The sequence below is a fragment of the Balaenoptera physalus genome (genome assembly GCF_965194825.1).
Source record: "Balaenoptera physalus genome assembly, chromosome: 10".
Classification (NCBI taxonomy): domain Eukaryota; kingdom Metazoa; phylum Chordata; class Mammalia; order Artiodactyla; family Balaenopteridae; genus Balaenoptera; species Balaenoptera physalus.
Genome location: NC_138889.1, coordinates 64,337,279 through 64,352,679, shown reverse-complemented (window position 1 = coordinate 64,352,679; position 15,401 = coordinate 64,337,279). Strand labels below are relative to the sequence as shown.

General features: G+C 41.9%; 1 protein-coding gene across 1 annotated transcript in view; it reads left to right on the top strand.

The window, feature by feature from the left end:
- LOC309637186 (FHF complex subunit HOOK-interacting protein 1B-like) overlaps window positions 1-5,697 on the top strand; it is a 48,986-nt gene extending 43,289 nt beyond the window's left edge. Inside the window, 1 exon segment of the mRNA XM_082411379.1 lies at window positions 2-5,697. Within this exon segment, the coding sequence (XP_082267505.1) occupies window positions 2-386 (385 nt within the window). The 3' untranslated portion in view covers window positions 387-5,697.
- Window positions 5,698-15,401: the final 9,704 nt, after the last annotated feature.

Here is a 15,401-nt window from a genome sequence, read left to right as displayed (position 1 = left end):
GTGTCCAGCTCTCCTGTGACAATTTCACCCTGAACAGAATCTACCAATCTGTAGCTGGTTGGACCTTACTAGGCTCAGATTTCATCCTCATCTTCATCTCCTACATCTTCATCCTAAGAGCTGCGCTCAAGTTCAAGGCTGAGGGGGCTGCAGTCAAGGCTCTGAGCACGTGTGGCTCCCACTTCATCCTCATCCTCTTCTTCAGCACCATCCTGCTGGTTGTGGTGTTGACAAATGTGGCCAGAAAGAGCGTCCCCATGGACATCCTGATCCTGCTCAATGTTCTTCACCACCTCATATCCCTTGCCTTGAACCTTATTGTATATGGGGTTCAAACCAATGAGATAAAACAAGGAATTCAGAAATTGCTGCAGAGAGGGATGTGAATATGTAAAATAGATTTCTAATTCTCTCTCCCCTTCCTTCTCAGTGATTTTGCCCAGACATGAGCTAGAGAAAAGCCTGACCCAGGTTTCTTCCTTTATTCTTACCTGTTTCAGGATGGGGTAGGCAAGAGGAAGAAACTCATTTTTCTTGAGTAATTGCTTTGAGCCTGGACAATTAGAGTGAAGTAATTTAATCTTCACAACATTCTTGTAGGTACTATTACTTCCATTTTACATAGCAGAGAAAATATAATTTTAAGAGAACAAACTGCTGGAGATCATATATCTGGGAAGTGATAGAGCAGAGATTAAAATCTAGGCTCTACAGCCTGGTGTCTTTCTAGAGAAATGCCCCTTCTTGTGCAATTGAAGCTGGAGACCAGGCCTCTACCCTACTCTCCTTCGCCTGTGTTTTGTCCTTCTGGATGTCCATAGGTATTTCCTGCCTGTACCTACTACTTTGCGAGCCAGGGGGTTCTCAGAGAAGGCAGAGTCCTGTCTGACAAAGCATCTGCAGGACCACAGGGAAAGAGCACTCATAATAAAATAAAGCAATGCCAGCCTCCTACTATGTCCTACACAGCCTCACAACCGTCAGGGAGTCTAGAGAATGAGGATACAGGTTGAGAGAGGGCTATGGAGCGGGGATACCAACGGGGTAAAAAATGGGAAATCAGGTCAGTGGGTTGACCACATCTCCACGTGTTTAAGCTGCACATGCAGTGAACTGAAAGTCAAGTCTTATTTGTTGACTCTTCCCAAGAGCTCTAGTTGAAGATGGGAAGACACAGCACAGTGTCGGGTTTCTGGGTAACAGTGGGTCCAGTCAGGAGAAAATAAATCCCACTGACCATTTTTAGAGAATTTAAGGTAAGCACTTGATTAAATAAGTATTGGAGACTTGGAAACCAAAAAAAAAAAAAAAAAAAAGGGGGGGGTGGGATGCTGAGGTAACACAGAGATAGTATCTGCAGGAAGAACCTTATACTTGGAATTCCTTGGTGGTCCAGTGGTTAGGACTCCGCACTTCCACTGCAGGGGTCACAGGTTTGATCCCTGGTCGGGGAACTAAGATCCCGCATGCTGCGTGGTGTGGCCACAAACAAAAAACAAAAAACACTGGTCATTTAAAAAAAAAATAGAACCTTATACTTGGGAAGCATTGGGTCATTAGGAGACAGCAGGTTGGCGATGGGCTCGTTGAACTACTCTCACAACTCTGAGGAGGGGGGCTGCCTCTGAATGCTACTAGTGTCACAGGACCTCCGAGAATGTGCCCTTACAGCCTGGACTGAGACCCCTGAGGAAGGACTCTATCCTGCTGCTGGTATCTTTTAGGGAGTTCAGTGAGGCTGATTTGATCCTGGGAGTTCTAAAACCCAAACAAAACGCAAAGCCAAACAAAATCCAAAACCCAACCAACCAACCAACCAACCAATCCTGGAGGCTAAAACTAATTCCACTGCCAGGAGGAAGAGTCATTGCTGAGGGAATCCGACGAGAGGAAGAGACAGGAGGGACCAAATATCCCCTCCCTTGCTTCAACCTTCCAGTGTTTCTCTGTTGCTCTCTGTAGGTGGAAACTAAGAGGGAGCCGGCTGACCAAGGGTCCTATAGTCTAAGCCCCAGCATCACAAGATGTTTGGATGGGAGGGTCTAGGGCTGAGAGAGAAGAGTTAATTATTGGCACAGCTCCAATTGCTTGAGTCTGAAAACTTAGTACCACATGAAGGACAGCTATAGCAGAACCCTGCAGTACAGCATGCCTCCCAGTGAGACAGAGACAGAATCAAGTCCTCCGGTGCAGACAAAAAAAGAGATGTGACATAATGCTATAGGGGCAGCTTTCATAGTTAGGAAAGAATTTGGCATTAAGCCGGCAACAGGAATGAAGATCAACTGCCCCACCCTGTGGGGATTAAAGTAACTGCAACTCAATGCTGATGTGGGTTCCAGGGGCAGATTCTCCTAAAGCCACACTCAGTAACAGCGGGAAAGAAAAATGACATCCATTTCCCTACAAGAAGGGGCTCTTAATGCCCTCAGACACGCTTCTCATTTACTCAAGGCAGAGCCACAGGTATGATTCAGTATTTATCATTTTTTTGAAAAGGAAATCTTTAATAGGAATTCTCTCCATCTCACGGTTGCTGGAAGAATTTTATGCACCACCATCTCCTACTGTCCCTCAGAGGACAGAAGGGCCAACTTCAACACCACTTGCCTAATGATACTAATAATCTCAATGTCCTTATATATTGATAATAATTATAGTAATAATCATGAAATGAAAAGCTCAAATATTTTGAACACTTGCAATATACCAGTGTTTGTGCATGATAACATTTAATTTTCATAAGAGCCTTCTGTGGATGATTATAAAAATGAGTTTTAAAAAAAGATCTAACAGAAAGAATATAATTCATAGGAATATGGTATGTATTGTCAAGGAATATTTTCAAACATCTGGTCTACTCTGTTGGTCTGTAGGCGTGCTTTCTCTACCTTTGTTATGCATTCCCAGCTGCAAACCCAGAAGGAACTCAAATAAGAGTCTGTTAGTTGGACAAAATTCAGGTCTTAGTTCCTCAGCTAGGCTTCTCTAGATCAATGCAAACAGCTGACATAATTATGAGAAGCTTGACTCAAACTGGGAGCACACGGGGATAGATACTACCAACTTGTTGTAGGGATTTGTAAGGATGTAGGGACCAACACACCAGTTGTCATTCCTCACAGTAACTAGCACAATTCTTGCACATCCAGGGGCTCAGTGAACATCCCCTTACTTACGAGACTGAAGTGACTAAGTCAAGAGTTGACAGTGTCTACAGTGCATCTCTAGTTTCATAGAAGCAGGGCACAAACAGATATGCCATCTACATAAGGGTGGCTCTCTTCTCTGGTTCTAAGGAGAGAAGTTAAGAGGACCACAGGTTCTCACAGAATTGTCAAGCCCAGGGCAGGTGGTTCAAGGAACGGGACACAGTGGTCCTAAGATAGGCTTTGGGGTGAATCTACATGTAGATAAAGAGGATGGAGGAACAGGATAACTCAAAGAGCCCAGCCTTGAAGGGCAGACACAACTCTGCTGTGAAGTTCCCATAGCATTAAAAAATGTACTTAGTAGAGATCTTTGAACACTGTCTTGAGTGGATAGAATGAAGTAGCATAAACTGAAGGCATTTTAAGTTGGTGGGGTATAAATATACAAACTTCCAGTTATAAATAAGTATCAAAGATGCAATGTCCAGCATGATGACTATAGTTAACGCTGCTGTAAGATATATTTGAAAGTTGCTAAGAGAGTAGATCCTAAAAGTTCTCATCACAGGAAAAAAGCATTTTTCTTTTTCTTCTGTTTGGTACCTATATAAGACGTTGGATATTAACGAAACTCTTGTGGCAGTCATTTCACAACATATGTATAACTTAAACTTTTAAGTGCTGTAGGTCAATCATATCTCAATAAAACTGAAAAATAAAATAAAATAAATAAAATGGTGGGATACAGATGTTTTTTCAGTTTAACTGAGATCTGTGAAGAATCACGGTGCTACAATAGGCTGACTGTGGTCCAACTGTCCTGGAAGGGGTGCACTAAGAACATGAGAAGGGGGAAGAAGTGACCTACCAAGGCCACTTACTTTACTCCCCGGTTTGCAGGTTAGTCACACTTGCATGAGGAACACAGAGCCTTTTGAGAAAGAAGATCTGATACCACTGAACACTGCTATTCAGGATCAGAGCAGATTTAAATCAAGACGCAGTGGCAAGAGAGAGCAACAAGTTCCCTGGAATTAAATTATCTGGAGGAAAAAGGGAGTCTATGCTGGTGACCAATGCCCATAACAAAGACCGAAATATTGCTGAGGGAACAAAACTACGTTTTCCACAGTGGAGTTTGGGGGCCTCTTAGTACATAGTCATCTGATACTCTACTGTGCTTCGGGATATATTCTAAGCATACGGGTGTTAAGGATGAGAGCTGTGACCTCAGAGGCGGACTGTGGAACGTCAAGGCTGTGTAGCCAGGGAGCCTAAACAGGATGGCATTACTGCAAGGAGTAGAGAAACACTTCGTTGCTGACATGTCAATAGTGCCGCCCTGTGGCTATAAGTAGGAATAGCAATACTTTAGTTCTCAACCTCTGCTTGTTTCTGAAAGGGGACTGACAACTCTGAAAAACTGGCGTTCCAACACTCAGGGGGAGTGGTAGTGAGTAGCTTCAAGAAGAAAATACTGTACTTCCTGCTCATAAGCATGTGGGGAGCTGAATGATTAATTTAAAAAATAAAAGGGATATAATTTATTCTCTGGTTTCCTTTTTTCTTTTTTTTTTTCTGGTTTCCTTTTTTTCAGTGACATTTAAAAACAATGTCAAATCAATAGTGTGAATCAGGTATTCATAAGGGTATATTGTATTATTATATTTAATAAGATGTTATATTAGCAGTATTTTGCTAAGGACTGTATGTAATAACAACATTTATTTATTTCTTCATCTGCGCAACCAAAATTTAGTTATTGAGTGCTTTACGTGTGATTAACACAGTAGTGATTAGCATAGATGTTACCAAGAGGTAAACTACTTTCAGAGAGATTATGGTCAAAATAGCCCATGAATTATCATTATTCCCAATTTTGCAGGCTAGGCAAATGAGTAAAAAGATAAAATTCTAACGGTCATTCAACTAACAGGGACAAGGATGAAGAGAGATAAATTAGGCATATTTGCTACTAAATCTACTTTTCCTATTATATTGTCTAGGGATTGAGCTACACTTTTTGACTTCAATTAGATAGATTTGTAGTTTTCTGAACTTTTTCATGTTCCAGATTATAGATAGCAAAGACAGTGCACATCAAAACCCGTCATATATTGAATTAGTACATACACGTAAAGTTAGTTACTACAATAAAGATACCACAGGAACTTAGCACAGTATAAGTTTACTCCTCATCCACATCCTGATTTCAATGCATGGGGGCTTTGCTTCATGTCAACATTTAGGGACCCATGCTTCTATCACATGTAGGTATTCCACATTACCCTTCGAGACCTCCACAGGTCCTTTTGAATCTGGCTGTCACACAGCGAAGGGAGAGAAAGTGCAGGATCTTGCGGGATGTTTCTGGGGCCAATCTGGGAGAGATTTACATCATTTTCTCTATCATTCCATTGACCAGAATCCTCACATAAATCTAGCTGCCTAGAGGAGAGGCCAGGTGACTAAATATTTATTTCTTAAGAGAAATGACATAAGTGAGACTCTCACATGTAAAACGTTTGTAACCTCTTCCCAAGTGAGACTAGTCACTGTATACAGCACAGAGTCCGAGATCTCCAGGAGTGTGTGGTCATCTCCATCCTGATGTGGTTCCTCTTGGACCAGTCATCCTCCTTCTCCCACTACCTATTTAATGGTGGAGCAGAAACTGGGTACCAGCCATTAAGATTCCCAGTTGAAAGTGAAGCACAGAATACATTTAGCAGGAACTTTTCAATAGTAATGCTGGAATACTTTTGGGGGCAGGCATCACAACATTTTAATCTCCTGACAGTTGGGGAAGATCCCTGACTAGACACTGGTTATGTTCTCTGGGACAATGTCTCCTGGCCATTGTTTTCTATATCCCCTTGTTCTGCTTTTAGGCGGTTGTGCCTTCTTCAATGTCCCCAGTGACATTAAATGAAGCAGGCATTGGAGCATGTGACTTCTTTTGCAGGTACCATATTTGCAGCCTGTTTCCTGCTTATAAAATATTAGAATCAATAACTATTTTAATTCTTTATCAAAAGCTTTCTTTAAAAGCCAAGCTCATGTTTCTTTGGCAATGAACCCCCTCAAATACCTAACAGGCTTCTGATATATTAGTATTAGGTCAATTCCATGTGCTAGAATCACAGTGTAGTGTAAGCACCCAACAATTAGCTTTTTTGATTGTAATGTAAGTGCCTAACATTAAGCTTTGGATTGCTGAGGCATCCATTATAAAGACATTCATCTCCTGCAAATCAAACCTACAATGAAGTATCACCTCACAGTCGTCAGAATGGCCATCATCAAAAAATTTACAAACAATAAATGCTGGAGAGGGTGTGGAGAAAAGGGAACCCTCCTACATTGTTGGTGGGAATGTAAATTGATACAGCCACTGTGGAGAACAGTATGGAGGTTCCTTAAAAAACTAAATATAGAACTACCATATGACCCAGCAATCCCACTCCTGGGCATATATCTGGAGAAAACCATAATTTGAAAAGGTACATGCACCCCAGTGTTCATTGCAGCACTATTTACAATAGCCAGGACATGGAAGCCACCAAAATGTCCATCGATGGGTGAATGGATAAAGAAATGTGGTACATATATACAATGGAATATTACTCAGCCATAAAAAAGAACAAAATAATGCCATTTGCAGCCACACGTATGGACCTAGAGATTGTCATATTGAGTGAAGTAAGTCAGACAGAGAAAGACAAATATCATATGATATTGCTTATATGTGGAATCAAAAAATGGTACAAATGAGCTTATTTTCAAAACAGAAATAGAGTCACAGATTTAGAAAACAAACTTATGGTTACCAAGGGGGAAAGGGGGGGAGGAGTAAATTGGGAGATTGCGATTGACATGTGCACACTACTATATATAAAATAGATAACAAATAAGGACCTACTGTATACCACAGGGAACTTTTCTCGATACTCTGTAATGACCTACATGGGAAACGAATCTGAAAAAAAAGTGGATATAGGTATGTGGATAACTGATTCACTTTGCTGTACAGCAGAAACTAACACAACATTGTAAATCAACTATATTCCAATAAAAATTAATTAAAAAATAAAGACATTCATCTCAAATAAACACATTACCAATGACACAACTAGGTAAAGAATCAGGATACCTGGTCCGTGAACTTCCCCTTTTTAGAAAGCTCTGGTTCACTAGATGAATGACCTTTTGAATGCCCCTGGTTTTCCCTTCTTGAACTTTAATTCCTGCTCTTATGTTTTAAATTCACCTATAAAGAGTGAAACTGTGAAAATCTGGGGACCTCACCCTTGACCCCAGTAAAGGCAGAACCTCAGGTCCATTCTCCCTCCCTCTTCTGTACCCCTGACCTTGTTGTGTGGCTCAGGTATGCTGTTTACCCCACAGGACTTGTGAATAACAAACCTTGTTTCTCCAAAGTTTCCTAATGGTTGTGGCTGAGGTGTGTCTTGTAATCATAATAAGAACTCTAAGGGCTGGTCCAGCATTGGCTCTGGGTGGGAAAATGTCTGTGGGAGCTCCCTGCAAGGAGGAGGAGCCCAGGTGAGTGCCCCCAGGCGTTTCTAGCCAATAGCATCACTATCCATAGACTGACACCCACACAAAACACACACCGGAGGAATGTTCTTAGGCATACTTTAACATTTTACTTTCTTTTCTTTATTGTCTTTCCCCTTTACCCTTGCCACTCCTTTTCTACATAATGGTGTCTATTTAAGGCTATCAGTCTTGAGTAGGATAGCTATCTGTATAATCTAGTCTCTTCTCAGGGCTGGTTACCATGAGTCTTTGCTACTTAAAGACATTCTAAATCTTTCTCTTAACCTTTGACATCCCAAGCAAGACTGTATATTTATGGACTTTCTCTATTATGATTAATTTCTGCTTGAAAACCAGCTTAACTTTCTGCAAAGCTCATCTATTTCTCATAATAACTTGTCAAATGAAATCAACAACTGCAAACACACACTGTTATTCTGAATTCTTCCAACCATTTCCCCTAGAATTACCATTTCGTAGACATGTCAGCTTTCCTTGTTATGTGATCTTTCTAGCATTGGATGCCAATTCTCTCATTGTCTTCAGCCTTATTCAGGATAACTTGGCAGCTGTCAAAGCAAACAATTCCAAATTGTCAGTGGTTTAACACAATACAATTTTATTTTTTGATGACATCCAGCCCAATGCACATAGAAAGGGAAAGCTCTCTTCCATGCAGTCATTCAGGGTCCTAGCCTCCTCCAGTGTGTGGTTCCACCATTTTCCATGGGTTCATGTCTTCCAGTGGATCATCTGCAACTAGCCAGAGGAGGAGGATAGAGTGCAGAGGGCATCAAGGAGGTTGTAAAAGCCATTCCTGGAAGAGGTGCATGCCATTCCCTTGGACAGGCTTAGTCTTATAGCCTCACACAACTGCAGGTTTGCCTGGAAAATGTAAATTTCTCTGTGTTGAGGAGGAGGAAAATTTACTTGTGTAAATTTATTGTGTTAGAGTTTTTCCAAACTCTGTTTGGAAAAACTAGACTTGTCTCTGTCATTTATATACATTGATTATCAAGCTAAAATCCAATTTGTGGAGTGAGAATGGTAAGAAGTGGTAGGAGAACTTCTGGAGGTTTCTGTGGTTCTCCTGGTCTCTCTAAGACACTATCTACCCTACAGCCTGATCTACATCTTGTTTGCCTCTTACAGATATTTTATTAAATAATTCACTGTCTTTTATTTGAGACTCATAAGAGAGCGAGGCAAAGGGACACTTTTAGGTCCCTTCCATGTTTTCCAGTCATCCCCCATCACCTGTGGTAGGAAGGAAGAGAAGGCAGTGGGTGGAACGTCAGTAAGCTGCATCTCAGGGATAGAAGTTCAATGGATGGGGTGCAGGGATTTGAATCCTTCCCCAGACCCAGTCCCCAGCCCAGGACCATCTAAATGTATTCCTGAGACCTGCCTTGCCATTCTGCCATGGTGACATCAGGAGTCCCGTGTATGATTCAAACAAGCAATGATTTTCTACTCAGCCTTTGAGTTTATGCAGTTTGTTGTCTGTCAGGAGACACTGCTGTTGGGACATAATTGGGAAGAGAGACTAGACGAGTCAATATTCTAGGGACGAACAGACCTTGATGGATTTCCTCAACAAAGGCACTGAATCTATTACATTTTCTTGGATGTTTATAATAGAATTAAGAACTGTGTCCTGCTTGAGAAATAGGCTGAGAGTTTCCTAAGACCTATGCTTACTCCTGTAAAAGTAAATATTGATCTGTCTGTAGATTGAGCCGAAAGGGGGATATTTATGGGTCCATGTGTCTTGCTTCCTCACGGCTGAGGCGAGAGCAGTCTCCTTGACTCCCCAGGTACACTACTGACTTAAAAGGAGTCTGAGGAGTTCTGTACCATGTTTATCCAGCCAACTAGTATCAGCAAGAAGATATTTCTGAGATGTTTTTTTCCTGTTGTGGGAAAATACTACCTTGCTTAGTATCATCACTTCACTTTCCTTTTGCACCAAAGTCTTTTCTTCCTAGCCAGACGGATTGCTTAATTCACCAAATAGTAAACATGTGATAATGATCACCATGCCTCATTCTTCCTACTCTCCACTGAGTGACAGATTGATCAATATGCCATATACTCTCGAGAAAGAGCCTCCTGACACTCACTTTTTGCTAAAGAGACTTGGATTTTAATATTTGGAAGTCACATTTAGTATCCTGGCTAGGCTGTTGCTAGCTATGTGAATTAGGCAGATTATTTAAACCCTCCATATTTTAGTTTCAATTTCTCGCAAACATGGACAAGAGCAATTTTTTTTTTAATTTAGTTATTTTTGGCTGTGTTGGGTCTTTGTTGCTGCACACGGGCTTTCTTTTTTCTAGTTGCGGCGAGCAGGGGCCACTCTTCCCTGCAGTGCGCAGGCCTCTCATTGCGGTGGCTTCTCCTGTTGCGGAGCACAGGCTCTAGGCGTGCGGGCTTCATTAGTTGTGGCACGTGGGCTCAGTAGTTGTGGCTCGCGGGCCCCAGAAGGCACGCTCAGTAGTTGGGGCACATGGGCTTAGTTGCTCTGCGGCATGTGGGATCTTCCCGGACCAGGGCTCGAACCCGTGTCCCCTGCATTGGCAGGCGGATTCTTAACCACTGCGCCACCAGGGAAGCCCAAGAGCAATTTTTTAACGGTGTGATTTTTAAATTCATTTGTATACAACATTAACTACAATCATTCAATAGCTTTGTTCTTTTTCCTTATTTATCTCCAGTCTTCTTTCCCTCTCTCCCTTCCCTTTTTTCTTCCTTCCTTCCTTCTTTTTCTCTGCTCCTTTTTTCTGCCCCGATATCTCCTTCTCCAGCAGTTGTGGGTAGGAAAGTGTGAGCTGTAGAACCCGACTCCACCTGCCCTCCCCTCTCCGTGATTCCTGTGCACAAAGCTCCAAAGAGCCTACATTTAGCCTGAGTGTCCCTATCCTCAGAAGCATTTAAAGACCTTCACAGGAGAGGCTAATTTTTTAGGTCCTATTTTCTTCAATTCAGAGTGGTGGCTATACTAGTGACAATCCCATTTGTCTTCCCAAGAAAGCAATGCTAAGTGTTGCTCTGTATAAGACATGTATTGTTAACAGTAGAATTTCCTACAACCATGCTTAGGTGACAGTTTAGACAAAGAACAGCCATGAAGGTAAAACCCTGGACAGGAGACCACTGTGTAAACAGGGTCACTACCAGGTATTTGCTTGGGTCCAGACCACTGATCCTCCCATTGCATGAGATGGGACCACATGGAAAGTGCTTCCTGGCCCCCACAGTTGTCTGTGGTCCATGCTCCTTTGAGGTCCCTGATCCTTTGATTGCTGGGGATGTTCCTCTGGTCACTTCCTTCCTCAGACTTATAGTTCTTAGGATAATTTATTCATTTCCTTCTCCACAGGTACATCCATAGAAGTTTTTCCTGAGAAGATTCTCATCACTCAGTTTTCTTACCCTTCTTTTCTCGGGGTTTCTTTCTCGTTATTTAGACTCCCCAAGAGCCTCTGATCTCTCTGTCTTCACTCTGTTCATGATGCTGAATTAAGCCTTTTATAATATTCTCTCCTGGGAAATAGACCATAGGGCCTCAGGGTTCAGGTGTCTAACAAGGGCACCAATTTCTGTGAGCAATGGAGATGGAGGGGCATAGTGGAGCCAGAGTCTATAAAATCAGCCTTTAGAGACTTTGGAGGGGCCAGTTAAGGTGCTTTTTTTCAACAGCCAAAAACAGCAGCAGTGCGAACTTCTGAAGCTGGTAAGTCTCAAGTTGGGGCCAGGAAAATTGGGAGGAAGGAGACAATGAGGAGAGGAGGTGAGTCCAGGAGCCTGGAATGGAAAGGAGATGGCACTCTTTCCATAGGGCCTGGTGTAGATGTCGACCTACCAAGATGCTTAGATCCTGGGCCATACAAGTTCTGTGGGCCCTGAGCAACTGTAGGTTCAAAGCCCCCCACCCATATCATGGCTAGGAGGCCAAGGCTGTGTGCCTGGCTGGCTCAGAATCTTCCTTTCTGCTCTTGTCTAAATCCATCTATGATGCAAGATGATCACTCCTGTTTCTAGGCAATCATATCTAGGCTTGGATCTTCTGTTATAATTTTGGTAATTTAAGACTTGTCTGACCTTTCCAGATTCTCAGTATCTCATGGTCAGAGATCATGTTTTGTTCATTAGTGCTTGGAACAAAGAACCACTGCAACCACGCCTTTGTAAATATCAGTCTGTGAGTATAAACTAATGGAATTGCAGTATTGAAGATCAAAGCAATGCCCCAGATGGCCAATGACTTCATTGAGGAGAGTATGTATGTAGAGAAAAAATGGTCCCAGCTATAAGGAACTTAAAAGGGACTATAAGGCAGAGTTGAAAGTATATTGCTACAATATATCAGTGTTATAGGAGGTCTGAAAGGGACATTTCTTTCCTGTGTCATTTAAAAAACTCTTGGTGACTTTCTTGACTCCAGTCTCTCTGTGTCCTCTGCCTTTCTTATACTAAATCCAGGTGTCCTCCCCACCCCTCATATACATCCTTCTCCACCTGCATGCCTGTGTTCAGATCTTGATCACTTTTCCTTTGTCCTATTCAGAGCTCTCTAAAAGGCTGCTGTGTGATTCTCCTTTGTCCCATCCATAACACAACATTTCCCTGTGTCAGATTTTTGTGATTCCTCACAGCAGTGCACATGGCAATGCCTACTGCCAGGTGGACCTTGTATGGCCGCATATGCTCCTGTATGCCTTTAAACCTTGTCTCCTGACACTCTGCTCTCCTACCTCCTTCCCCCAAAGAGCTTAGGGTCTACCCGTCCCTAAAACCACATCATTAATCATTACTGAACATCCACCTAGGCAGATCTTTCTTCTCTTAGCATCGCCTACAAGGGTAACCTTCCCCTCTTCTTTTCTTTAGATTCCATATATATGTGGTAGCATACAGTATTTGTTTTTCTCTTTCTGACTTACTTCACTCTGTGAGACAGACTCTAGGTCCATCCACCTCACTACAAATAACTCAGTTTTGTTTCTTTTGATGGCTGAGTAAAATATTCCATTGTATATATGTGCCACATCTCCTTTATCCATTAATCTGTCAATGGACACTCAGGTTGCTTCCATGTCCTGGCTATTGTAAATAGAGCTGCAAAAAATGGTACATGACTCTTCTTGAATTATGGCTTTCTAAGGGTACAGGCCCAGTAGTGGGATTGCTGGGTTGTATGGTAGTTCTATTTTTAGTTTTTTAAGGAACCTCCATACTGTTCTCCACAGTGACTGTATCAATTTACATTCCCACCAACAGTGCAAGAGGGTTCCCTTTTCTCCACACCCTCTCCAGCATTTATTGTTTGTAGATTTTTTGATGATGGCCATTCTGACTGGTGTGAGGTGATACCTCACTGTAGTTTTGATTTGCATTTCTCTAATGATTAATGATGTTGAGCATTCTTTCATATGTTTGTTGGCAACCTGTATATCTTCCTTGGAGAAATGTTTATTTAGGTCTTCTGCCCATTTTTGGATTGGGTTGTTTTTTTGATATTGAGCTTCATGAGCTGCTTGTAAATTTTGGAGATTAATCCTTTGTCAGTTGCTTCATTTGCAAATATTTTCGCCCATTCTGAGGGTTGTCTTTTCGTCTTCTTTATGTTTTCCTTTGCTGTGCAAAAGCTTTTAAGTTTCATTAGATCCCATTTGTTTACTTTTGTTTTTCTTTCCATTTCTCTAGGAGGTAGGTCAATAAGGTGGGTCAATAACAGCTGGCAATAGCTCAGCCAGGACACTAAACCTGGCTTCCACACTTAAAATCCAAGTCTCTTTACACTGAAAGTGAGTGGCAGGAGGCTCTTTCTCGAGAGTATATGGCATATTGATCAATCTGTCACTCAGTGGAGAGTAGGAAGAATGAGGCATAGTGATCATTATCACATGTTTATTATTTGGTGAACTAAGCAATCCATTTGGCTAGGAAAAAAAGACTTTGGTGCAAAAGGAAAGTGAAGTGATGATACTAAACAAGGTAGTATTTTCCCACAACAGGAAAAAAAGTCTCAGAAATATCTTCATGCTGATACTAGTTGGCTGGATAAACGTAGTACAGAACTCCTCAGACTCCTTTTAAGTCAGTAGTGTACCTGGGGAGTCAAGGAGACTGCTCTCACCTCAGCCGTGAGGAAGCAAGACACATGGACCCATAAATATCCCCCTTTCGGCTCAATCTACAGACAGATCAATATTTACTTTTACAGGAGTAAGCATAGGTCTTAGGAAACTCTCAGCCTATTTCTCAAGCAGGACACAGTTCTTAATTCTATTATAAACATCCAAGTAAATGTAATAGATTCAGTGACTTTGTTGAGGAAATCTATCACGGTCTGTTCATCCCTAGAATATTGACTCCTCTAGTCTCTCTTCCCGATTATGTCCCAACAGCAGTGTCTCCTGACAGACAACAAACTGCATAAACTCAAAGGCTGAGTAGAAAATCATTGCTTGTTTGAATCATACACGGGACTCCTGATGTCACCATGGCAGAATGGCAAGGCAGGTCTCAGGAATACATTTAGATGGTCCTGGGCTGGGGACTGGGTCTGGGGAAGGATTCAAATCCCTGCACCCCATCCATTGAACTTCTATCCCTGAGATGCAGCTTACCGACGTTCCACCCACTGCCTTCTCTTCCTTCCTACCACAGGTGATGGGGGATGACTGGAAAACATCGAAGGGATCTAAAAGCGTCCCTTTGCCTCTCTCTCTTATGAGTCTAAAATAAAAGATGGTGAATTATTTCATAAAACATCTGTAAGAGGCAAACAAGATGTAGATCAGACTCTAGAGCAGACAGTGTCTCAGGGAGACCAGGAGAATCACAGAAAGCTCCAGAGGTTCTCCTACCACTTCTCACCATTCTCACTCCACAAATTGGATTGTAGCTTGACAATCAATGTATATATATGATAGGGTCGAGACTAATTTTTCCAAACAGAATTCTTTTTCCTCATAAACACAAATAAATTTACATTTTCAGACATACCTGGAGTTGTGTGGGGCTATAAGACTGAGCCTGTCCAAGGGAATGGCATGCATCTCTTCCAGGAATGGCTTTTACAACCTCCCTGATGCCCTCTGCGCTCTATCCTCTTCTTCTGGCTAGTTGCAGATAATCCACTGGAAGACATGAAACCATGGCAAATGGTGGAACCACACACTGGAGGAGGCTAGGACCCTGAATGACTGCAAAGAAGAGAGCTTTCCCCTTCCACATTGCACTGGACTGGATGTTATGAAAAAGTATAAAATTGCTTTGTGTTAAACCACTGACAAATTGGAATTGATTTTTTGACAGCTGGAAGGTTATTCTAACTAAGGCTGCAGACAATGAGAAAATTGACATCCAGTGCTAGAAAGGTCACCTAACAAGTTGACATGTCTACTAAATGGCAATTCTAGGGAAAAGGTTGAAAGAATTCAAAATAATAGTGTGTGTTTGCGATTGTTGATTTCACTTGACAAGTTATTATGAGAAATAAATGAGGTTAGCAGAAAGTTAGTTGGTTTTCAAGCAGAAATGAATCATAATACATAAAGGCCATAGATGTAAAGCCTTGAAGAATTTTCCTAGTACTTGGGAAGTCAAAGGTTAAGAGAAAGATTTAGAATGCCTTTAAGTAACAAAGACTCATAGAAAGCAGCCCTGAGAAGAGACTAC